The 27,224-nt window shown below is 34.2% G+C and overlaps 2 protein-coding genes across 2 annotated transcripts; one reads left to right on the top strand and one right to left on the bottom strand.

The window, feature by feature from the left end:
* Positions 1-1,737: 1,737 nt before the first annotated feature.
* On the bottom strand, positions 1,738-20,070 carry LOC126815291 (kinesin-like protein KIF15). The gene is made up of 24 exons (XM_050540857.2): positions 19,983-20,070; positions 19,249-19,267; positions 18,431-18,608; positions 17,985-18,061; positions 17,485-17,522; positions 16,028-16,128; positions 15,262-15,441; positions 14,872-14,973; positions 14,503-14,610; positions 13,883-14,008; positions 13,345-13,403; positions 12,961-13,024; positions 12,659-12,782; positions 11,698-11,798; positions 11,289-11,456; positions 10,248-10,458; positions 9,640-9,752; positions 8,832-9,011; positions 6,717-6,917; positions 5,863-5,970; positions 5,213-5,318; positions 3,403-3,533; positions 2,791-2,868; positions 1,738-1,779 (listed from the first exon to the last, which is right to left on the bottom strand). Exons 1-24 carry the CDS (start codon positions 19,987-19,989, stop codon positions 1,738-1,740), a joined length of 2,622 nt encoding a protein of 873 aa, XP_050396814.1. The 5' UTR covers positions 19,990-20,070.
* Positions 20,071-20,195: 125 nt separating this feature from the next.
* On the top strand, positions 20,196-24,656 carry LOC126814339 (uncharacterized protein SCO4629). Its single transcript, XM_050539434.2, has 3 exons — positions 20,196-20,632; positions 22,794-22,917; positions 23,813-24,656. The coding sequence occupies exons 1-3, from the start codon at positions 20,474-20,476 to the stop codon at positions 24,280-24,282; spliced, it is 753 nt and encodes a 250-aa protein (XP_050395391.1). The 5' UTR covers positions 20,196-20,473; the 3' UTR covers positions 24,283-24,656.
* The last annotated feature ends 2,568 nt before the right edge of the window (positions 24,657-27,224 follow it).

Below are 27,224 nucleotides of genomic sequence, written 5' to 3'. Positions count from 1 at the left end.
TCCACACTTAAATTTGATTTTAGTTCCTGAACTTTAGTAATTAAACTTGCCATGGCCGCCTGAACAATAACAATATAAAATTATTTAATAATCTAGCAATTAATCCAGCACAATTTACCTACAATGGAGGAGCACTTAACAACTAGTTCAACATTTTGATCAATTCATTTGTAAATGCTGGCATCCTATCTTCTCTACACTTATTTTCCTGAACCATAAATCATTTGGATATCGTATTTCAAAACACAATTTTATCAAACCCAAAGACAAGATATTTACTTGCATAGACACAAATCACCCAAAATTTTGCCTTTAATCCTATAAAACCATTAAGATTTCTAACCTTTTCCTCTGTGAGTTGTTTTTCTTGGCTTGTTATATTTGCTAAAGCATGATCTAATTCTTTGCGTAACATATTGGTATTCTGTGTCTGTACATCACACATATTCTGTAGAGATGAATTCTGATTCTGTAAACTAGTAACTTCTGCCATTACATTCACCAACTGTTTCTCCTGCACATATTCAAAATCATAAAAATATCATCTTAAGAGTTTCAAACAAAAGATATGTTTGTGTTTTTCGCAATTTACGTGTCCTTGTCACATTTTTATAGATTTCTTAAAAACTTGAACTTGGTATTTGTACATCCTACATCTTGGTTCAGTGAGTTTGTTGTGGCTCACATACCAGGAAGTTCACAATTTAATCCCTGTGTTGGTGGAGAAATTTTTTGAGGATTTCTCAGCCAGGTTCTCTCTGTTAGAAGTGCAATCAAAAGCAAGTAGTTGTTCGGACGAGAAACCAAGGACCTTTGTTTACCATTCACAGCAGGTTCCCAGACCATAAAATCTATTTGAGATTTCGTGAAAAAGACCCTGAATCGTAAATAATGTAGTACAATACTGTATATATTATAGTTACTGACCTGTTCTTGACCTTCCTGTGACATTTGTTGTTTCAATTGTTGTAATCTACTCTCTTCTAGATGTAACATATCTAATGTAGACTAAAAATACAATTAAATAGTGTCCTCTATAAAATATAGACTAAAAACAACCAGTGCCTTTCATAAAATATACACTAAAAACAGTGTCTTTATAAAATATAGACTAAAAACAAACAGTCTTCTTTACAAAATATAAAATATAAACTAAAAACATCAAGTGTCTTTTGTAAAATATAGACTAAAAACAAATAGTGTTCTGTTATAAAATGTTGACTAGAAATAGTAGAAATACAATTAAATAGTGTCCTAAAATGTAGACTAAAAACAGTGTCTGTTATAAAATAATCTTAAGTAATTGCTTTAATAAATCATAGTCCTAATATTTTCACTAAGAGTGGAAATGTGCAATATTTTATAAACAATTGCAGACACAAATCACACAAATCCTCTGTTTCCCTTCATTTAACCCCGGACAGACTTAAATATCAGGGACAACTTCAGTAGTGCTACAGATACTGTGTCTGATACAACAAACATTAATCTTTTCTGGACTGTAAGCAATATTATTTGTGGCATTTAAAACAGATAATAATTTTACCTCTAATTCGGTTTGAGTTTTTTCTCGTAATGCACTTTCTTCTTTCAGTTTGTCACTCAGGTCTGTCATACAATCTTCATTAAATGTCAACGTCTCCCTTGTTGTTTCGAGTTGTTCCTAAATATAAAAATTCTAGCAATAATCTACAATCAATCTTGCTGTCTTAGTTGTTCCTAAATACAAGATCAATTCTAGTAATAATCTATAATCACTCTTGTTGTTTCTAGTTGTTCCTAGATATAAAATGATCAACAGAAAAATTCTAGTAATAATCATCAATCAATCTTGTTGTTTCTAGTTGTTCAAAAATAGATCAAGATCAATACTAGATATATAATCTACAATCAAGATCAAGATCAATACTAGATATATAATCTACAATCGAGATCAAGACTAGATATATAATCTACAATCAAGATCAAGACTAGATATATAATCTACAATCGAGATCAATACTAGATATATAATCTACAATCGAGATCAAGACTAGATATATAATCTACAATCGAGATCAAGACTAGATATATAATCTACAATCGAGATCAATACTAGATATATAATCTACAATCAAGATCAATACTAGATATATAATCTACAATCGAGATCAAGATCAAGACTAGATATATAATCTACAATCAAGATCAAGACTAGATATATAATCTACAATCGAGATCAATACTAGATATATAATCTACAATCAAGATCAATACTAGATATGTAATCTACAATCAAGATAAAGACTAGATATAATCTACAATCAAGATCAAGATCAATACTAGATATATAATCTACAATCAAGCTTGGTAGCTGGGGGAAAATGATGCTGGCTCATTAACTATAAGGACTTAGATTCGTTCTTGATATTGGCTGAGAAAGTTTCTTGTGATTATCCTGCTTGGTTTCCCTTTGTCAAAGAGGGCCTGGCAAGGACAAACATCTTGTCTAGTTGTTTGGATGGGATCAAAAACAGTTTACCACTGTCAAGGCAAAATTTCTCTCATAGCACATGCATGGCGTATGTATACCCATCTTCAGTAGACTGGTTGGTACAGAAATTTACAACATTAAATCTCATGTCATTTTATTTTATAATTGTTTTACAATAGATTTCTACATGTATTGCAAATTAGTTTTCAAAAACAGGTTAAATAATTAGACTGAAGTTTAAAACTTGAATCTGTAATTTAATTTAATCAAACCTTCATTCCTGGAGATTAAAAAATAAATAAAAAGCTTTTAGTTACCTGCAATATTTCTTTCTCCTTGGTAACCGAATCAAGCTCTTTGGAAAACCTATCTAACTCCATGTCAACTTGTAAAATCTACAAAAACATATCTTACATTACAAAGTGAATCTAGCTTTTAGTCTGGAAATAAGATACGTGTCATAGAAATTGTCAGGAACATAAGTCATCCAAATCCCTATGATTTTGTCTGTCACGTAATCTGGCCCAGATATGTCTTTTTATCCATGTTTTCAATGATGTTTGTAATACATCAAGTTTTAAATATCAGGTTTAAGATGTCATGCCTGATATTTTGCTGTTACAACTAAAATTATCATCAAGTATTATTTTTATGAATTTGTTTTGTAATACAAAACTTGAATGAAAGCCTACACATTTCAGCATATAACTCTACTTTTCATTAAGTTATGTCAGACTATTAACCCTAAGTGTTGTCTTGCCTGTAAAAGAACATTTGATAGTTGGAATTTAATTGCAGTCCAGGCAAAATTTCCCTCATAGCACACTGTATTGTGTATGCCCGTTGGAGCAGAAAAGTAGGATGTTAAACCCCCATTTCATTAATTCAGTCATTCTGGGCCCTAATCTCTGGAGACAAATTCTTCATACCTTAGTTTCTAAAGTTTGTATAACTTTATCTTTTTCACATTCAGCTAATTTACTTTTTTGTTTATATTCCCGTAATTCTTTATCAGCACCAGATAATATGATCTTTAAATCTCTCACTTCTAGTTTATACACTGAAATAAAAATTATTTTAAACTCAAACACGGCTAATAAAATTAAAACTCATTATAAACTCAAACACAGCTAATAAATTAAAACTCATTATAAACTCAAACACAGCTAGTAAATTAAAACTCATTTTAAACTCGCTAATAAATCAAACCTCATTATAAACTCAAAAAGAGCTAATGAATTAAAATTCATAAACTCAAACACTGCTAATAGATCAAAACTCATTATAAACTCAAACGCAACTAGTAAAATTAAAACTCATTATGAACTCAAACACTGCCAATAGATCATAACTCATTATAAACTCAAACTCAACTAGTAAAATTAAAATTCATTATGAACTCAAATGCAGCTAGTAAATTAAAACTCATTATAAAATTAAAACTGATTCTGATTTTAAAAGACTCATGGTTACTCTAAAAGGTTTGTTCTCACTTTCCCAGCAGATTAACCCTACTAATTAAGCGGATTAGGGATTAGTTATAGATTAGTGAGTTATACTCTGTTTTAATTATTGCATGAACAGTTCAATTTAACCTATGACATGTGTGAACTATAAATTTTCGTTCATATGTCAGTTTAATTTTATACTTAATTACGATGAACAATGTTTATGATAAAAGTTTATTAAATAGTTGAAATTCAAATTGTATGTCATTCCAAAATGGCTAGTGTACAGGTAAACATTAGGTTCATTCCAAACTTGAGAGGTTCTCAAAGCCTAGTTTATGATAATTATAAGTTTAGTGTTAAGACAAGAAGAGGAGCCACCATTCATTGGAGGTGTACTGTTCGTGATTTCCCTGCTACTTGCAATACCAGGAATGACCTCGTTACTACTTACAGAAACATCCATAATTATCAAGCTGATCCAACCAAATTAAAATGAAATGAAATGGGGTTTAACGTCCTACTGTTTTGCTCCGAACTGGGCTAATGAAGACGGGCATACGCCATACAGTGTGCTATGAGGGAAATTTTGCCCGGACAGCGGCACTACGGACTACTCTTATATCGAATTCCAACTGTCAAGGGATCTTTTACGTGCACTCCAATGTGTACACGGGACCTCGGTTTTTCGTCTCATCCGAATGACTAGACAGCTGTCCTTGTCAGGCCCTCCGTCCTGCATCAATGACAAGGGGGACCAAATTAAAAGTTGACATGTTTTTATCAGCAAATGAAGGAATCGGTTAAAGCAGATTCTAAGCCAATTCCAGCAGTTTACCAAGAAGAAATTAACAATATGGAAATGGAGGCGTTTCACGTCCAAAGAAAAGAAAATACATAGAATTAAGCAGAAGAATACATGATGAAAAACAAAGATTATTAACTGGTTTCACAACTTTATATGAATACGGAAATTCGATATCACATTTAGTCGGATTTTAAATACATGTATACATGTACAATACTAAATTTGTTAATAAGTAGTTAATATTGATATGAAAAATATATATGTACATGCTAAATTTGTTAATAAAATAACTTTTATGTAAAGTGGTTAATATTGATATGAAAAGGACTATAGTTTTAACACCATTGTTACCCTAATTAGTACTGGTCTAATGATTTTACCTGGAAAACAATAGCTGCTGGGAAAGTGAGAACACCCCCTCTAAAAGTCCCAATTTTGATTGATGTATGTAATGTTAGTAATGTAAAATGAAATATAACTTACTACTAGAGTTACTCTCAGCTTCATCATATTCTGATTTTAATTTATTAATTCTTGCTGTCATAGTTTCTTCTTTTTCTGTCCAACTACTTCTTTCATTACTTAATATCTGAAATGAATTCAAATGTTTCTCATCACTGATCTTAGGAAATATTTAATAAAACACTGATCTTAGGAAATATTTAATAAAACACTGATCTTACGTAATATTTAATAAAACACTGATCTTAGGTAATATTTAATAAAACACTGATCTTAGGTATTATTTAATAAAACACTGATCTTAGGAAATATTTAATAAAACACTGATCTTAGGTAATATTTAATAAAACACTGATCTTAGGTAATATTTAATAAAACAATGATCTTAGGAAATATTTAATAAAACACTGATCTTAGGTAATATTTAATAAAACACTGATCTTAGGTAATATTTAATGAAAAAAACTGATCTTAGGAAATATTCAATAAACTATTAATATAAAAGCCACTAATGGAAACCTAATCTATTTCACTGTAAATAGCATGACAAAAAAATATTCTTGTTTCCATACAATCATTACTAAATATCTGATTTCAGCCGCAGCAGGAATGAGGTTTTTATTTTGTCAAATGAAATGTAATCCCTAACAGAAATAGTAAAGCCTCCTTACTTCATTTAACTGGCTATTTTCAAGTCCAATCTTCGTCATTTGTTGACGTAATCGAATCTGGTCAGCCTCAAATTCTTCTAATCTTTCAGACATTTTATTATTGGTGTCCTTTTAAAAAAACAAACAACATACATCGTCAACAAATATTCAACATATGAAATGAAATTAATAATTAGGTGAGTTAAAAGATATTTTTAGAATGGTCATGTATTGGTTATCACTCAAAACTGAAAATAGAAATGAAATGGGGTTTTCTACACAGACTGGGCCAATGAAGACAACTGAAAATAGAGACAGGTGTCAAACATACACACTCCTTCTAGAACACCTCATACAGAGAGAGAGAGAGAGAGAAAGAGAGAGAGAGAGATGGGGTTTTTACATCCACTCGACACAAACTAGGTCATTTCGGGACTAACATATGGTTTTAATTTTATTTCAATAATTTGCTTGCGCGTAAGGGTCTTTAGCAGTGGGAGGAAACCGGAGGACCTGGAGAAAACCCACGAGGTTGGACAGGCGACCCTACTCCTTGTCACGTACAACCGGGGATTTGAAACCACGCCAGATGACTTAATAACAGGCCTTATGATACAACGCGCGCGTGCTAACCATTCGGCCATCCACCCCCCCACACATCTGTCATTTATTACACCACTTGACCAATTGACAAAATTTATGATCTAAAGCACACAGGTAGATCGAAATTCCATACCTCGCTTTGCTCTCGTAAACACAGAAAAACAAAATTCCCTTCTTTGTCTCAAAATAACCAAAAAAAGTTTGTGATGGTGAGACATTAAAACCCAATTCAATACTATAACGACTATTTTAAAGATATATGTATTTTTTACCTGTAATAATTTAATTTCCTCTGTTAAGGCTTCGTTAGCCATTTCCATCATAACAGTTGGTTGTGTTTCATTTAATAAACTATTATCTTCTTCTTCTATAGAATCATCCATTAATGTACTCGGTGGTTTATCTCCAGAACATCTGGCAACTATAGTACGATTTCTTAAATGATATTTAGCTCTTGTTGGTGTCGTCATCACCTAGAAATGTCGAAAAAAGAACAAATAGGTTCTAAAATGACATCTGTCCCTCATTTGCATTATTTTGAAAATACTGAGTTCTCCACAACTTAGTCCATGTTAAAATGTAACAATCTGATTAAAACACAGATCCTATTTCGTTTCATTTTTTATAGTTCAAAATTTCGTTTTACTTATCTTTACTACACTAGGATCTGGAAGAGTTGTTATCATTGACGTGTTCTAGGTGATGTGAGAGATTAGCCAATTAAACAGTTTGTTACGGCAAGCTTTTGGCGTGAGCTGCATGGAACCGTGGGTAATCCACTAGAAACATCAATGCTGATTGATCAATTAAATATCTAACATCATAGAGTCAAAACCTGCTCGTATGACCTCTGACATGACCTATCACTACAACTGGTCAGACCTTCATGTAGTGTAGGCCATCGAAAGTATAAAAGATAGGTTGCCAGGCAACAAAACATACGCCCACAGCAGCTAAATCGTCCGAGCGGTCGTCAAGGGTTGTCGCATATTTATTCCTTTGTAGGTAATTGGGGGCCTTTACAAGACAGTTCCATACAGATCAGATTATAAATTTTGAGGTTTGAGGGTTTACAAGGTTCTACAAACTGAAACAAGGGTCTCAACTCTGGAAGTAATCTATAGAAATTGTTGAAATTTGACAGGCTTTTTCGATTTACTAATTTAAATAATGCATATACATTTCATACAGATCACATGATGACTTTTGTCATTCAAACATTCACAATCGCCATAACTCTAGAAATTATTGACGGAAATTGCTGAAATTCAACAGACCTGTTTCACAAATTTAAATGATGCATATAAATTTCATACATTTTGGATGATAACTATCATCAATCGAGCATTAACAAGGTTTAACAAAGTGAAACAAGAGCAATAACTCTAGAAGTAATTATTGTAAATTGCTGAAATCCAATAGGCTTTTTCGTTTCACTAATTTAAATCATACATATAAATTTCACAAAGATCGGGTGATAACTTTTTGCGTTAGAGCGTTCACAAGGATCAATAAAGTGAAACAAGGGCCATAACTCTAGACGTAATACATGGAAATTGCTGAAATTCAATAGGATTCTTCGTCTCACTAATTCAAATAATGCATATAATTTTCAGAAAGATCGAATGATAACTTTTGACGTTAGAGCGTTCACAAGGATCAATAAAGTGAAACAAGGGCCATAACTCTAGATGTAATAAACGGAAATTGCTGAAATTCAATAGGCTTCTTCGTATCACCAATTTAAATAATGCATGTAAATTTCAGAAAGATAGGATGATAACTTTTGACGTTAGAGCGTTCACAAGGTTCAATAAAGTGAAACAAGGGCCATAACTCTAGACGTCATAAACAGAAATTGTTAAAATTCAATAGGCTTCTTTGTTTCACTAACTTAAATATTGCATATAAATTTCACAAAGATCGTATGTTAACTTTTGGCATTAGAGCGTTCACAAGGTTCAACAAAGTGAAACAAGGGCCATAACTCTAGACATAATAAACAGAAAATATTGAAATTAAATAGGTTTCTTCGTCTCACTAATGTAAACAACGTATATCAATTTTACAATTGGATGATAACTTTTGGCGTTAGAGCGTTCACAAGAAATTGTGGACGATGGACGGGCGGACTGACAGACGGACGGGGGTGACGTCAATATACGTCCACATTTCAATGTGGGCGTATAAAAACGAAACGAAATATATTCTAATCAGATTGGTATTCAAATTGATTATTTAACATATAATTTTTTAGAAATTGAAAATATCAATGGTTGATAATCTCCAGGATTGGATTAACATGGATTAAAGGAAGGTTCCTCAAAAGTTTTTGCAATCATAGGTTGTGTTAGCTTGTGTTGACCATATTGTATATGTTTTCATACCTTTAGTGTCTGTGCATGCATATCACTCAGTGCTTCTCTTTCAATTCTACTTTTTAATTTGTGAGCTTCGAGAACCTGCTCTAATTCACAAATCATTTTTTTAGAGGATGTTAATTCAGCTTCAAGTTCCACTTGTTTCTTTTCTCTTTCTTCTTTGTGTTCAAGAGACTGTTTCTTGACCTACAGTTACATAAATTAAAAACTTCATGTAACACTTTCACGGTTAAATCAGAAGATATGTTTTTTTTACGTCATGTTACCACATTGATTCGCATGGAAATATCCTGTTTGTCACACTTTAGACCATTTGACCTCCCTAAACCCTGTTTAAATAAGCCATTACTGGTAAATTATTCTTTGTGAAATGAAATAGGGCTTAACATCCTATTTTTCTACACTGACAGGGCTAATGAAGACAGGCATATTCCATGTAGTGTGCAACGAGGGATATTTTGCCCGGACAGCGGCACAACGACCTACTCTTATATTGAATTCCAACTGTCAAAGGTTCTTTAACATGCACCCCATTGTGTACAGGGGACCTAAAGTTTCTTTGTATGACAATATTAAGGAAAATCTTCAATTTTTATTATGCTTTGTCCAAACAAAACAATGTTATTGACAAGCCTGGAAATAGGCATCTATCACAAGACATTGTCTGGCAGGCAAAAATCCTGGTGACTATAGTTTTGTCCAGAACAAACAAAATTTCCAGACAGATATTTTGTTAGTTCATTGAAGCTAATGTTTTATTAGGTACAACTAAAATGGATTCTTCCAGGCCTGCTAATTATAAATCTAAACTTACCTCATCAAGTTCAGCTTGTAATGTGTTTATTTGTGATTTATATCTCTCTATAGTAGCTGTTGATACTGTATCATTCTGTTGGGGTGTTGAACTTGGACTTATCATATCTAAATCTACAACAAAGAAGAAACCAAATTTTCAGCTTTATTCCAATTTATTTTCTATAATCTTATAATCTTGTGTTTATACAGATAAAAACTTTAAATTGAACTGTATTTAATCTGTTTTAAGGTTAAATTCTTTGGAATTTTAACTTTATGGCATTGACAGGCAGGTAAGCAGTGTTTTTCATAGACCATGGACCATTAAAACAAAACAAAAATCAGATATGTTTATTGTTTCGCTAGGGAAGTGAGTAAGCTAACTAGAAAGATAGGCACTGACTAGAAAAGAAAAGAAATGAAATGGGGTTTAACATCCTACACTTCTGCATTTACCCTGCTAATGTTGACAGGCATATGGCATGTAGTGTGTTACAAGAGAAATTTTGCTTGGCTAGCGACACAGCAGTCTACTCTTATTTTGAATTCCAATTGTCGGAGTACTTTTAGGTGCACACCAACATGCATTATCGTTAAAAACAGTTAGACAGGAGTTATTCATCTTACCTGATGATTGTGTTTTGTTGGTTAATAATTTATGAAAGGTATTTTCTAGTTGTGATAAACACTGTGTATCAGACATTGTAGATTGTAAATTATGACTGCGACTGAGTTTTATTTCTGATTTCAGATGCTGAACTTCCATGGCATATTTAGCAAATGCTGGATGGTGTTCTAATTGATTCTTCACATTCATTAATTCTTCTTTTAATTCAGCCTGAAAATATATATAAAGAGAGGGATGGGGTTTAACGTCAACTCTGTACAAATGAGGTCATTTCAGGACTAACATATAATTGAATTTATTTCAATAATTTGCTTGTGCATAGAGGTCTTTAGCTGTGGGAGGAAACTGTAAGACCCGAAGAAACCCTACAAAGTTGGACAGGCGACCCTATTCCTTGTCACGTACAAGCTGGGAATAGAAACCACAAATGTGATTTCATTGAAACAACAGGGATTAGGTGTCATGATTAGGGACTGGGACTTTTGCAGATTCAAGATTCAAATTGTGCATCACGTTTTTGTGTCTTTGATTGAATAAGAAATGTCATCCCTGTATTCCCAGTCATAGATGGGTATCGGTAGGTTGGTGCATAAAATTACACAAATACCAATTGCATTCTTTATGAGCAGCATAAGTTGGGACTCTTTCTAAGATTTAAAACAGCTCATATGTAATCATGCTTTACCTGTATCAAGGGTAACAATTGTGGCATACTTTTAGCATCACCCTTTATAAATTATTTACTATCTATCACATTGGAGTGAAAGAAAATTTCCATACATTGAAACACATCTAATAATAATAATCATTAGCTAAAAGTCGAGGCAAAATCAATCTCTATAGATCGAGATTTTATTTCAGTACAAGAAAATTCAAAATGGATCCTGATGAACAAATACTCTGGATTACATAAGTCTTATCTACTTTTGAAAATCATACTTCATTGCCGAGATAACTTTTTCAACTGTGTTGATAGAAAACTACCAATTTCTATATTCAATGTTTTAAATCGTGACGACTATTCTGGACTGAGTACTTACTATTTCAATATCTTTCTCAGAAAGAGGTACAGGTTCTTTAGCTTTAAGAGATTTCTCTAATCTAGCTATATGATTCTCTCGAAACTTGATAATCATTTTAGTTGACTGTAAAAATTTCTCTTTTTTACTACATAACTCTTCATATTTACTCAGATCTTGTAATATATTCTGAGGAATAAAAAAACATTATAGTTTCATATTATCGATACAGAATATTTTTTGCAATAGCAAAATTGTAAAATCAAACCCAATTCTGTGGAATGAATTCCCACTTAGTTTTTCTTCCAATCAGCCTGACACAAGCTTGTGCTGATAAGAGAGAACTGGGCTTGAAAAATCTCATGGTTCTTGTCAGCCCATGTCATGATTTGAATCCACGACATTACAAATAATTAAGACAGATACTAACCTTTTTTTCTTGTTCAGATTTTTCTCGGAAAAACATAGCCTCCATGAAGAATTTTTTCCATTCCGAGTTATCTGAGCTGGCAGTAGTGACTGGGGTTTCTTCTATAAATAAATGAAAATCACTATTAGAAGCATATTGTCCATTAACAAAAATAACATGCAATTCAGAGTGCCAAATGACATTTAATATCTTACTCGTCGGCACCAACCAAACTAATGAACATCATACAGTGTGCCATGAGAGAAATGTTGCCTTGACAGTGGCACTACAGCCTCCTTTTTAGATTTTCAACTGTCAGAGGATCTTTAACGGGATGCTACTTGTAATAATAAATAATAATAATGAGGTTTTATATATATAGCGTCTTCTCCATATTGACACATGCTCAAAACGCTTTTAGTAATGGCTCTACTGGTAAAACTGTCGAAACAGGAAAGTCTTTAGTGCGGATTTAAATTGATTAAAAGTTTGTTGATTCTTGATCTGTTGTGGAAGTTCGTTCCATAATCTAGGACCAGCTGAACTGAAAGACCTATACCCGTATGACTTTAAATTATATCTTGTTTATAAACAGTGACTGTTTATTTTGAGAGCGAAGTGATCTAATAGGGTTGTAGTCATACAAGAGTTCAGATAAGTATTGAGGAGCTGCATTATTGCGACATTTATACACTAATGTTAGTATTTTGTATTTGACTCGCGCCTCAGCAGGTAACCAGTGTAAAGAAGCTAGCACATTCTGGATGTGATGAAACTTATGTGTCCTTGTTACTATTCGGGCTGCAGTATTAAGATATACAGAGGACCTCAGTTTTTCATGCCATCTAAACAACTAGACACTTTTCCTTGCCAGACCCTCTGACCTGCACCACTGACAAGGGGGAAACAAGGATGGAAAATCCTGTGTAACACCACTGTGAACCAATATATACATTAGAACATACAGATTAAATGTACAAACCTGTAGAATCACCAATAGCTTTTGGTATATTTCCATCAACAAATTGGGCCAACATATCTTTTAATCTACGTATTTCAGCTTGTAGATGCATCAAGTTACCTTGGGTATCTTCATTCAGTACAGCCTGTATAAGAAGCAGGAATTGATCATTATGAAACATCATCCAGAAGGTAAAAATTTAAAGATATATTTCTATTTTCAATATCTTTTTTTTATCTACTAAATCTTACATAATGCATCTATATTTGGTTCATTTTGTTATTTTGACTTAAACCAAACTTTAACATTTAAATGAGACCTACCTTATTTTTGATCAATTTAGCTCTTCTAGCAAACATCAGCGTTGACAATGTCTCTCCAAAGCATCTGTAAATTAAACAGTACAGAACAGTAAAAATATTTGAGAAAAGAAAAGAGTTTAACCAGGAACAAAAACTAGGAAATTTCGCTACTAACATTTGGTTCAATTTTATTTCAATAATTCGCTGGCTCGTAACGGTCTTTTACAGTGGGAGGAAACCGCAGGACTCAGAGAAAACCTGTGAGGTTGGACAGGTGACCAGGTACAAATGTGGGATTGAAACTATGTCAATAGACTCAATGACAACCCTAATGATCTAAAGAAAATGCGTTAGACCAACCAATTTGATTAGTAAATATCATCCATTAAAGAGTTTAAATGTTACCTAGAACCAGGATGAACACAGGCTACTATATGTGTTTTAGCATTACCACCCAGAGAATCCTGCAAAAATATAAGACATAAACTTGATGCATATTTGATAACAGGTCCGGATTGAGGGGAGATATGCCATTATTTAGTCTCCCAAATATTTACTTGGAATTATTTGATCACTTTTATGGCCTGCAGTTATAATTGGTTTATTTAGTTCAACTGCAGTGCATGTCCATAGTGAAGAAATTAATTCATTTATCTCTACAGAGGATCACATCAACTGAATCAAGAGGCAAGCCAAATTACACAAGCATGCATACACCTTCCTCTAGCAGACACCATACATGTAAACAATACAGTTGACAGGTTTAACAATGTTAGTCAGTAATTTTGCTAGTGTTAAAACGTTTTTGCAAAATTACTAATATATCTTTTAAAATTATAGAAAGTTTATAAAAATATCCCAAAAATTGATGACCATTCATTACAAATTGTATTCAACTGAGAAATTTCAATAAAGGCAAGAGATTGTTGTTATAGATACGTACCCGTAATAAAAATGTGAGTTTTGAATCCCGATATGGTACATGTCTACTTTTACCATGTGCTATATCACCTAGAGACATTATAACATTACCTAATACAGATAAAGACTTGTTGATACTACCAGCTTCCTGTAATAATATAAATCACTTTCATTAATTCATTATATCTATTTTAATTTAATAGAATATATATATTCAACTGTGAAATGGAATGTGTATTTTAAAACAATATTTTCAATAAAATAGGCCATTATGTCAAATTGGGTCAAGGACCATGGAAATTTGAGCTTTCCTTCTTTCTGGAACAAAATTGTGCTGATTTCTTGATATGAACAAATTATTTAAAAACGAAAAGTACTTAAGTGCTCTCTTCAGACGTTTTTAAATTTAAAAAAAAAAGAAACTGGACTCGATTGGCCATTTATTGTTCAACACCCTGAAAAAACTAAAATTTAATTAATCTGTATATTGCAATATTTCTTTAGCCTACAAGGACAGGCAAGCATATCACTTGGGGGATCCAATTCACAATGGTATTATTGACAGATTCAAGATCAGCAATGCAAGCTTTAAAGCTCAAAATATTGGATGAAAGAGACTATAAATGCATTTAGTTTGTTTACCTTTAATCTAGCACCGATGGCATGTGTATCTTTTTGTCTCTCACTTCCAGCTAAATCAACCAAATTTAACTGAGATGTTTTTAAATTCTGTACACCTCCCTTTTGTTCCTGAAATGATCAAAACTAATTTTTACCTTGTGCTGCTTATTTGTTTAAAGAGTTTCTGAAACCAGAAACTGAAACTGTACAAGAAGGGTGTTCATATTGGTAGTCATTCAGTTGATTAGATCCAATCTCACTCAAACACTGCCATACTCAAAGCAAATTTCTGTCGCAAATTATGACTGGTTAATAGTCCGATCAACAACCAATACATTATTACATTTATTGTTTAGTCTATTTTTCCATGTTATCTATTGAGATTCATACCTTTGATTCTATAGACACAGTAAAGACAGCATGACTTCTAGAACTTTCTCGATTCATAGATGTAGCAGCAACTCTTCTATTGAGCCAACCCGCATTTAATACCTATACAATGACAAACAAACAATGTTGGAAAATATATCTATTTAAAAATGTATAAAGCTTAAATGTAACCAAAAAATTGAAATAAGTAAGATATCACAATTTTGATTTTCTGACTAAAATATATTATTAAAAAATGTATTTCACAACGTGTTCTTTAGTAGTGGGAGAAAAGTCTACGACCCTACTCCTTGTCACGTACAAGTCTGGGATCGAAACCATGTATACATTAGACCACTCAGCCAGCCAACCCCTAGTATTAATAACATCTGCAGCAGAATGTTAACTTACTTGATAAGCTTCTGAATAATTTGCGACAGCTTGTTCTACTATACCATCAACATATACACCAGTTTTAATATTCTCTCGTAGATGTAGACCTGTAGACGCCGGATCTAGTAAATCAAATACTTGTTCTTGATATATCTCTATAAACGAACATCGACATAAAAATTGTTTTCTTTCTCCATGCTGGAATAAAACGCAAACTTTTATACATACATACAAGCGGGGAATTGAAACCATGTCACTTGACTCAATGACAGACCTTCTGATCTATTGTGCATGCATCAACCATTTGGCTACCCAACCCCCCTCAAATGAAAGGTTTATCATCCTACTTTTCTGCATCAACCAGGATAATGAAGACGGGCATATTTCAAGCAATAAGCTATGAGGGAAATTTTTTGACAGCAGAAATTTCCACTGCCAAGGGTTCTTTTTAAAAAAGTTCACGCCTATGTGTACACACAGGACCTTGGTTTTGCATACCATCCAATAGACTGGACAGTATTCCTTATTAGGCCCTTCATCATGCACCAGACAATGAATTTCATACTGGAAAATCCTGACAAGCACAGAGATCAAAACAAGGATGGAATTTGGGACCTCCTGGTTAGTGAGCCAGTGCCCTACTGAGTCACCATGGCTCCCAAAGAAATATGAAGTGATAGAAACAGAACATAGACTGTAATAGAGCGCTATTTAACTGGAGTACGAATCATTGTATTAAAGATGAACTATATCAACTTTCCCTTTAAATAATAAAACAATTTACCAATTCTTGTTCTCTGTTTATCAAACTAAATAAATATTCAAAACCTCTAGGTATCACTCCTCTCATTTCATGCTGAAAATTATCAGAATCTTCTGATGGACCTAAAAAATAATAAAAACAAAAAACCAATTACCTACATTGTAATATTTCCAAGAAACAGATTTTGTTATACATCCTAATGGTCAACTTTAAAATCGATTATATCCAACCAAAGTCCACCTCATGGTTTGATCAACGACCCGGGGCTATCATTTTCTTGATTATTGTCCCACCCATCTGTATTCTAAATTTCACCTGTTTATATATTTGCTATTTCACTAAGACTTAAATAAAGAGGGTTTTTTAACCTTTTCATTACATAGGCTTGGTCCGACAGCCATCAACAGGAATAGAAAGGAGCAGTCAACACCTATGATCAATAGTGAATTGTCATTAATGTTTGGCCCAATCCCAGGGTCATCATACATTTCAGCTTTAAGAGAGAGAGAGAAATGGGGTTTAACGTCCACTCGACACAAACTAGGTCATTTCGGGACTAACACATGGTTCAATTTTATTTCAATAATTCGCTTGCGCGTAGGGGTCTTTAGCAGTGGGAGGAAACCGGAGAAAACCCACGAGGTTGGACAGGCGACCCTACTCCTTGTCACGTACAACCGGGGAATTGAAACCCCGCCAGTTGAATCAATGACAGACCGTATGATACAGCGCAGCGCGCACATGCTAACCATTCGGCCATCCAACCCCCCTTCAGCTTTAAGGTTCCCTTTTTAGTATTAGAACCCATTAGAAATGTACACAATATACAAACTGGTGACCCAGTAATACAAAGTTTAAAATCTACTTTATATGAGCTTCAGTAAAATTAAAGATGCCTTCCCATGTACAAACTGTGATTTGATGATATATTTGGACTAAAAACATATTCAAACTAATTAATCTATCAAGAGTTTGCTTCAAATCCCTCTTCAAAATATCTTAATTTCAAAAACACTACACCTATTTTACGATGATTGTTTGTCACGTGACTTGATTGAGGGAGAATCCATCATCACCTTGTATTTGTCGTTAGTCACTGTCCAATTACCAAAAATATTGAAGCCTAAGTAAATTCTTGGATTACCTCTGCCAACTTGGTTTTATGCCTTTTAATCGTCGAGTTGACTGGATGATAAAGTCTTTCAATGTTCTCAAAACCATTAGTCATTAGATCAACAAATAGAAGCGCCCCTTACACTCAAGGAAACAAGGTGCCAGTAGGGCTACCCTTACAGTTATTGGCTCTGGGCACCACATGGGTGTATTTCAGGGAACCCAGTATTTTTGTAGTAAGATTGGGTGTCTCTACTTTCCATATATATATATATACAAAATATGCAATACTTTTATTGGAAATAACTACCCTATAAATACTTTCATGGGAATGATGCCTTAATATATTAGAAAGAATTACTCACCCAACATAGTAAATGTTTTACCAGAACCAGTCTGACCACTGAAAAAAAAAACCATCAGAAATTAAGATATGGGTTCAATACCATTCATGCACCATTGTGAGACACAGACACAAACTATGTTAATTCTGGACTAACATAATGCAGAGAGAGAGAGAGAAAAATGGGGTTTAACGTTCACTCGACTCAAACTAGGTCATTTTGGGACTAACATATGGTTTAATTTTATTTCAATAATTTGCTTGTGCATAGGGGTCTTTAGCAGTGGGAGGAAACCGGAGGACCCGAAGAAAACCCGCAAGGTTGGACAGGCGACCCTACTCCTTGTCATGTACAACGAGGGATTCAGACTAATATAATGATAAATGAAATTATACCAGTTGAGTCAACACATGACATATGCTCATTTTCATTAGCCTGGTTGATACAGAATAGTCAGAATTAAACCCCCATTTCATTTTTTATTTATTTGGTTTTCCTATGAAGAGATCTGAGGGACTTACTAAGCAAATATGGTTCCATTATATCCTGTTACACAGCCTTCTATTATCTTCTTACCTACAGCAGTAAATACAGATTCCTGAAACACAGTAAACAAATTTGTTGATTTTGTTACAAACATTTTAACAGGATTTTAATACTACCCAAATCTTATCTTTGATGTATCAAGCATTAGTCACTGACTGCTTTATTTATAAACTAAGCTGAGCTTCCAAATTTCATTGCTAAGTATAAACTCATCCACATGATCTAGTTCACTTTAAATATGTGCTCAGTGAAAATTGAAGACTTTCAGGTAATTATATAAAAGATATCTGTATCCTCGACATTAACTATTGTAATGGACCCCATTTGGTTCCAAAAAAGGAATTAATAAAGGGTCATATCTTGCAGACTGCAGTAATTTACATCTGAAGACATGCATGCATCCATCATTGACATGCCTTACCTGTGTAATATGGATATCGGCTACTTGATCAAAAGTAAATAGTTTAGGTTCTGGTTTTGATTGCATGATGATGGCTTTCCTTCCTTCATCAACATCAACGACACGTTTAGATCCCACTTCATTATCTCTATTATCAGGTGGTCGAACTCGAACAAATACTTTAATTGAATCACCTTCCCTGAAATAAACAGACAAAAATTAAATAACTGTACATTATAGAGTGCATTTTGCTGAAAATCTTGATTATTACCCAAATATCAAGGGAATAAATTTAACTTTAACTCTTTATTTTATTAATTAGTAAATGCTACACATCATTTTTTTTTAATTTGAATCAAAAGTGCCTTTTATTCTTATCATATAGCTTATTATAATATATTTCTTGATTCTTTATTTCATATTAAGAAAAGAAAAGAATGGAAAGGAATGGGGATAAAAAAATCTTGTCAGCATGCAATCCTTCGGTCATTTTGAGACAAACAAATGGTAATGTTCATTTCAATGGTTATGTGTGCAAAGTGGGGTAGGAGAATTTTGCACTGACAGCACGGTATTTCCGCCTTCTTTCGAACCAATGTGTATAATACACAGGTGGACCTTAGACATTTTTATGTGCCATAAAAACAACTATTCCCACTTTCATTGTTAACCTTCACAATTGAAGGTTGGGCTTGATTGAACCTGAACGCAGGATTTGAACAAGCCCTGGCATTTTATTCTCTAGGCTCCAGTGCACTGACCGCTCGAGTGCCAGGGCCCCTTTAAGAATGATGAAGATTCCTTGCTTAAAAAATATTTGCTTTTCTCTTTACACATACCCTGCATCTTGAGATGAATCTGAAAAAGTAAATAAAAATCATATTTGAATAATTTTACTGTTGCAAATTATCTGCTATACCTAGAAAGGTAATCCTATTTGCCACACGCACATTCCATTTAAAAATACTCAAAGGTTTTCATCTTTCAATATTTTTGAAAAAAAACATTGCAAGGGGTTTCAAGATCCTACTTTTTGTACAATATTTCAAAAGATGGTTTTATGTTTACATTTTAAAAACATGAACATATTATTATACGAATTAATAACATTCAAAAATTGTATTATTGTAGGCTAGTGTATGCCAGGGAACTGGATGAACTTTTAAAACAAGTGAATGTAACCTAAAGCTAAGACATTTGGAAAAGTATTGTTTGTAACAGCAAACAGTATTGTTTATAAATTTATTATTAGTTTAGGCCTAAGCCTAAGCTAAAGCTAGCTAGAAGCTAGATAAAAAATGTTGCAAATTCTAGAGTCCAACTTTAAAAGGGAACGGTTGTCGGTCGACAAAGAGTCTCAGTAGAAATCTATATTCCGAAGACTATCAGGGTCAATGCATCATTCTTTAATGACAATCCCCGGACGTATGTTGACATTTATAAAACCAGACTTGACTTAGCTTTTTCAGCAAGACAGGTTGGTTCAGTAAGCTTGGAGTTTGCGACACTTCGTTTAGTGTGAAATAATAGTGCATGTCAATAGACACGGAAATGAAATATTTAAAACAGTTACCAGCCATCACAAAAATATGTCTATTGTCGTGCAGTCATTGAAATATGAAGGAATAATAACAAAAAAATGTAATAAAAATCTCTTCTCAGTCAAGAGAAATGGCGGAAATTTCGAAATTCCCGCCCCAATCGAGATCTCGCGAGATGAGCTATATTTAGTAATAAAACAATAACAAGTACACGTGCTTTACTTGTGTTAACGAATCACGTTGGCAGAACTGGGACGATTATGCAATGGAAGTAAAACAGTTGCCAATAAAAAATGACGATGTGTGTTAATTACCAGAAAAAATCCTTTGTCGAGAAGCGGTCAACTTTAAGGTCAATATTATACCGAAAGAAAAACTCATTCTTGTTCCCCGAAATCAGCTATGATTGTAGAATGGCAAAATTTATTGTGTCTATTTATAGAGATGTTAAACTTTCATTGACGCGATCGTGCTATAATTAGCGCAAGAGCGACGTTTTGTCTACGATATTACGACCGAACAGATGATTTCAGCATTCAAAGGGATCGTGAAATTCATCGATTGTACCTCGAGGTCTAGGATACATTCTTTTAGAGAAAAGAAAACCAGAGATTCAACTATCATTATGCAAGCTGCTCAAACTATATGGAATTATATGCAACTAGGACATGAATTACACAAGGTATTATTTGAAACATATCTTTGTCTTTGTTTGGGAGAAGATTTTTTTTTAAAAACACAATGAATTGGGTCGATTTGTTCAGTTGATTATTTCAATATGATTGTATTGATTAATTTTATTCTGTTTCCAAAACTACACATTCGGAAACCTGACATTTAAATCAATAAGTAATAAAATATCCCTATTTATTTTTATTTAATCTAACAACTGGGTCCATCGAGAGGGGAAATAGGGGTCGGACCAGGGTCCGAACACGAGAATAGGGCCAAAAGCCAATGGCAATTGAAGGGCTTAAAAGCTTAACAAATAAAGGGCCCGTTTTATCCCTGTCCGTCGCTAAATAAAGATAACTAAAAATTACAGATTGATTCTGAAAATTCCATTATCTGTTGTTGTTGATCATCTTTGTCTATTGACCATATCCCCTTTTCACCCTAAAAAAACCCCGACGACTCTGCTAATTAGATAACCCAATTATAGTATTCAAATCATATTTTCTAAGATATTCCCGACAATGCAATAACTGCATACATTTGGAAATACACATACAATTGGAAATAAAGAAACCGTGAAAAGGATAGCAATTCGCATATTTTTCACCAGCATACTTGTGTTTAATAATATGAATCGAATTAATTTATGTTTAAAAATTGAAGAATGATAAATTATTAATGAGAATGCGGGACTATGCGTTGAACAGAATGAAATTTAAAACCGCACCTTCTATGGATGATTTATACTTTGATCCCGTAGAATGTTTATGAGTCAATTAGTACGTAATAAACCTAACCTAATTTAGTAGCACTTCAAAATGGTTTAAGAAGCTGTTACCATGGGAATATTGATTGTTTATCACGCGCACAGTTTTTCATCATCACGTGTAATTTACATCAGTGACGTCGTAGTGATGACATGGATGAATACACCATCTAGTTCAACAGGTCATTACACCTTTCGGACTTTTTGTTTATTATTTTGTTTTTACAAATGTTTTGTTTGGTCCACTGGGAAATGAATGTATTTATGGCATGAGCTAATTTTGAAGAACAGTGTCTAGTCGTTCGGATGGTCGGAAAAACCGAGGTCCCATGGCCATGTACACTTAAAAGAACCAATGACAGTTGAATTCGAAATAAGAATAGACCGTTCTGTAACGCCCCCGTTCCCGTAGAATTTCACACAGAGCATGGTGCATACCGATCTCCATTTTGTGCACAAAAGTAGGGCTTAAAGGCGTATGGTTCTTTTGAATGAGCCACGGAGGCTATGTTTGTAAGTACGCTGGCTCGCTAGCCTGGAGGTCGCGTGTTCGATCCCAGCATTGACCGAGAAAGTTCATCGGGATTTTTCCGACGTAGTTCCCCCTTGTCAGTGGTGCAGGACGAAGGGCCTGACAAGGACCGCTGTCTAGTCATTCGGATGGGACGAAAAGTCCCGTGTACACATTTCTGTGCACGTAAAAAATCCCTTGGCAGTTGGAATTCGATATAAGAGTAGGCCATAGTGCCGCTTCCAGGGCAAAATTTCCCTCAATGCACACTGGCGTATGCCCGTCTTCATTATCACACTGTATGTCGTATGTCTGTCTTCATTAGCTCAGTCTAATCAGAACAGTAGGACGTTAAACCCCATTTCATTTTCATTTCTCTTCTTTGAAACCTTAAAATATACGAAAATGGGTTTAAAGCACATATTAATGTTAAATGAATGTATATAAAATGATTTATATTCCAATCTTAAAAACATTATTGTAATATCTAATCAATTATGTTGGGTGAAATACGTGAACTATTCAAATTTAACAGTCGTTTACGTATGCTTACTCTATTTTACACGTTTTTTAATCATTGTATCAACCCTTACTAATTACTTCCGCATTGTATTGCAGGATATATTTTTCTTTGTTCATTACAAATGACGTCCGCAACCATAGAACATACGACTTGTTCACTGTGTCTTACATATTGGACAATAGGATCCCATATTTTAACGGCAAGATAACAGCAATATTGATTGAATTCTAATTCGTGTTTTTATTTTCGAATATTATTGAAAATATTGAGTTAAAGGTTTAGCTCTTTTATACCCAATTTTATTTCATTTCTGTCATAAACTAATACATCAACGTTTTAATAGAATAAATGACTATTACTATTTTCAGAGTGATGTCATACTAGTCCTAGGAAATAATGATTTAAGAACAGCAGAATATGCAGCCGATTTATTTAATAAAGGTTTAGCTGACTGGTTATTATTTTCTGGTAAAGAAGGGTCATTAACAAAAGGTGAATTATTTTAAGTTCTATAAAGCATATTAAATTCATTTCCACGAATTTCACGACATGTATTTTTACTCTGTGATATGTGTTTATGTTTTCCTGGTCTATACATATACCCTGTAATAAGGTCCATGCATGGTGTATGTAATTTGTTCGATCCCTGCATTGACCGAGAAAGTTCATCGGGATTTACCGACGTGATTTCCACCTTGTCGATGGTGCAGGGGGGGGGGGGGCTGACAAAGACAGGTGTCTAGTCGTTCGGATGGGACGAAAAACCGAGGACCCGTGTATACAATGGCTTGCGCGTAACAGATCCCTTGGCAGTCAGAATTCGATATAAGAGTGGGTCATAGTGCCGCTGCCCGGAATAAATTTCCCTCATAGCACACTGTATGGCGTATACCTTTCTACTAGTCCAGTCGGAGCAGAACAGTAGGACGTTGAACCTCATTTCATTGCATTTCATTCCATTTAATGAAATTTGTAAACAACACAAATTGAAAATTCTTAACAACTACCCTTGTACGGCCGCAAATCAAGAAGTTGATGCGGACGTTAAACATTACATTATTCATATCTTTTTACTTTTGTCGCACAATTTAAATACCTTTTAAACCGCGGTTAAGAAAAAATGAAACGGAAAGGGTTTTAACGTCCGACATTTCTGCACAAACAGGGCTAATGAAGACGGCATAGCAACGCAGTGTGCTACGAGGGACATGTTGCCCGGAAAGAGACGTTTCCACTGCACTCTTCACAAAATTCCGACTTTTCGCCCCATCCGAACGACTAGATACTGTTCAGTGCCAGGTCCAGTACGTTGCATTTTCCGATAGATATAAATGCTCCTTTTTTAATATATACATGTATATATAAAAATAATGTTTTTTTATTGTAGGCAAATGGAAAAGTACTGAGGCAGAGATATTTCGCGATGTGGCAATTAACCGCGGTGTTCCAGACGAAAAGATTATATTGGAAACAAGAGCCACAAACACGGGCGAAAATATTCGATATTCTTACAACAAGCTCCATTCTCTTGGTATTAATCCTACTAGAATAATCTTAGTTCAAACCCCATATATGGAAAGACGCTCCTATGCCACCTTTAAGAAACAGTGGGTTAATTCCAAGTCAGTTCTAGTGCAAGTAACCTCAGCGAAAATTGGATTAACGGAATTTCCAAATGATGACGTGGGTTCTATAAATGATGTCATCACGGTCATGATTGGGTGTTTACAGAGGATTATCTCTTATCCAAAGAAAGGATTTCAAATTTACCAAGATGTTCCCGAAGAAGTTGAAAAGGCTTACCAATATCTCCGTGATAGTGGACTATACAATAATCACTTGTTGAGAAAATCTTGATATCTATATGTTCTCTCTAAAATTCTAGTATCACCGAGAAACATTTACTTGTAAATGCATATACATATACTTAAATGTCCCGACAGTCACCACAGTAATTCTAAATGTGGAACCCATGACATTATGCTAGATGGTGCTGGATTTTTTTCGGAGATTTACGACTACCGAATTTTAAAAATCTGAAAATCATGGAAATAATTTAATATCTTTTTACTGTCATTGCCTAAGTATCCCAAACAATCTGGGTACATGTATTTTCCTGTTCATAAAATAAGTTATTATTGAAAAAACAATGTAAAACATAACACTGCATTTAATGTTTTGCCAAAGTCATGCCATTGTTGTGTATTTAAAATAAATCTGGATGAAAGGTTTACCGTTTCTTCATTTATGTACTGAACTAGGCCTACCTTTCAGAATATATTGAACAGTGTCCACTTATTTAAACTTAATCAGATGTGACTTATTCTAGTCAACATATTGTTACTTTTAAGTATACTTGTTCATATGAAATGAAATGCGGTTTAACATTTTATATTTCTGCATGGATCGGATTGATCAAGACGACCATACACCAGGCTATTAGGGATATTTGGCCCTAACAGGGGATTTTCCACCTTTTGCATCCAGTAGCCTACCACTTGTTCTTGCCTTATTAAAAATACATTATGCAAAAGCTAAATTTGCCAATTGCTGGGCCCTTATTCACGACAACTTAAACTAAGATAAAATCGAAATTTTAAGAAATACTGCAATTCGATTGGCTGACCAATATGCAAATTGGATATATGCAAATTGATTTTACTGGTCAGCCAATCGAATTGCAGTATTTCTTAAAATTTTGATTGTATCTTAGTTTAAAGGAGCTAAATCGCTAATATTTGGGACCTAGGAATTGACCCAATTAGGTCGCAACGCATATAATAATGTAATCTGATTGCATATAAACTGATTTACATTCAATTGTTTCCGTTTTGACTCTTATTTCAAATCAGTTATGTCCAGCGAAATACGGCCTGTGTCTCAACCCTATAGCAATTTCTAGCGTCTAGTTATTCCAGCCAGTCTATTGAGCTGGCAGGTTCTCCAGTTGAATATGTCGCTGGTCACTTGTTGCTAAATGACGCGAAAACGCACAATGGTACACGATTCTTGTACCAATGGTAAAATGTTTATTTTGTCTTAAATATTGGGTATCAGAAGCCTGTCTTTTCCTGGTAAGATCACAACATCAATGTTGATTTGAATTGACAAATAATTCGTATTTTCAACGTGTATGACTTGGGATGATATTGAGTTAGAGACTTAGCTACTTTAAGTTTTCGTGAATAAGGGCCCAGGTCTTTTTTAGACCTGAAATGTTATCTAAATTATTAATTAGACATAAATTAACATATCCAGAGCATAATTAACTATCGATGGCATCGCTAGCCTGTGATATTTACTGGATTAGAACCCCGTCTGCTGCTTCTGATTAAATCAAAAAGTGGATAATCGAGAATGTTTTTTTTATCGTACCGACTTTAGTAATGGTGACCGAGGCGCTAAATACTCGGTTCAGGGTGGATTAATTTGACTGAAATTTTCAGCAAATTGCCTTTACATTATCTAGGTTTTAACTATTATAGTGAGAACTACCATTTCTTTACCTAATGTCCCATAACGTATCTTTAATATTACTTATCTTCAGGGAAAAGTCTTTGCTTTAAGTTTACATTCTCGACATCTCTGCTATTTATAAATGAAATGAAATGGGGTTTAACGTCCTACTGTTCTGCTCCGAACTGGGTTAATGAAGACGGGCATACGCCATACTGTGTGCTATGAGGGAAATTTTGCCCGGACAGCGGCACTATGACCTACTCTTATAACCAATTCCAACTGTCAAGGGATCTTTTACATGCACGCCAATGTGTACACGGGACCTCGGTTTTTCGTCCCATCCGAATGGCTAGACAGCTGTCCTTGTCGGGCCCTCCGTCCTGCATCACTGACAAGAGGAACCACGCCGGAAAATCATGATGAACTTTCTCGGCCAATGCAGGGATCGAACACCCGAGCTCCAGGCTAGGGAGCCAGCGTCTTCTGCTATTTGTGGTGGGGTTTGGGTCGAATGGTTAACCGAGCGATTTGCATCATAAGGTTTGTCACTGGGTCAAGCAACATGGTTTCGATTCCCTGCTTGTACGTGACAAGGAGTAGGGTCGCCTGTTCAACTTCGTGCTTTTCTCCAGGTTGTCCGGTTTCCCCCACTGCTAAAGACCTACTCGCAAGCAAATTATTGAAATAAAATAAAATGACGTTACCCCCCCCCCCCCACATTTCTGGTGCAGAAAATTAATTTGCCATGATATGCAAGAAACTATTTAGCCTGTTTTAGCAGATCGGTAGCTTTCTCCTGGCAGATAATTAGTTGGTTCAAGGTACGCCCAAACCAAGTTAATTCTTCAGAGTCTCGATAAATAATTAACCACTGTAGTCGTGTGAATAATAGTTTTCTTTAAATGGTCAGCTCTTAAAAATACCATAACTAATTAACCAACATTTTAGCATCATTTTTGGCATAAGAAATGAAAACATAACTTCACTATAACAAAAGTTAATTTAATTTCGCCAAATAAGACACCCTGTCTAAATACTCGACTAAAGTCAATTCCTCTTCCTCGTGTCTTCCTTTTTAATAACTGCTAAAATGTTGGTTAATTAGTTACATTGGGGATTATGAAAATGTAAATCCTTATCATAACAATCTATTACACCATTGTTACGATTTTAATCCATTGTAATCCCTAGGAGCTGGATTCCCACGAAGTCGTCGAAAACGACCTCGTTTAATCCGTTACGGTCAATAACTGCGCCTTCGCGGGAATAAACCGAGAATACACCACACTAGTCAACTGGTGGTGTGCATGGATAGTGATAAGACCTAAATAGTGTATATT

The sequence above is a fragment of the Patella vulgata genome, chromosome 3 (assembly GCF_932274485.2).
Source record: "Patella vulgata chromosome 3, xgPatVulg1.2, whole genome shotgun sequence".
Classification (NCBI taxonomy): domain Eukaryota; kingdom Metazoa; phylum Mollusca; class Gastropoda; family Patellidae; genus Patella; species Patella vulgata.
This window is presented reverse-complemented; position numbering and strand designations above follow the sequence as displayed.

Excerpts from the sequence above, each read along its gene's own strand:
- LOC126814339 (XM_050539434.2), top strand. The coding sequence starts at position 20,474 with ATGATTTCAGCATTCAAAGGGATCGTGAAATTCATCGATTGTACCTCG. Across the intron at positions 20,633-22,793 it reads TAGGACATGAATTACACAAG|AGTGATGTCATACTAGTCCT; the intron begins GTATTATTTGAA and ends TACTATTTTCAG. Across the intron at positions 22,918-23,812 it reads AGAAGGGTCATTAACAAAAG|GCAAATGGAAAAGTACTGAG; the intron begins GTGAATTATTTT and ends TTTTTATTGTAG.
- LOC126815291 (XM_050540857.2), bottom strand. Across the intron at positions 16,129-17,484 it reads TAAAACATTTACTATGTTGG|GTCCATCAGAAGATTCTGAT; the intron begins GTGAGTAATTCT and ends ATTATTTTTTAG. Across the intron at positions 14,009-14,502 it reads CCATCGGTGCTAGATTAAAG|GAAGCTGGTAGTATCAACAA; the intron begins GTAAACAAACTA and ends ATATTATTACAG.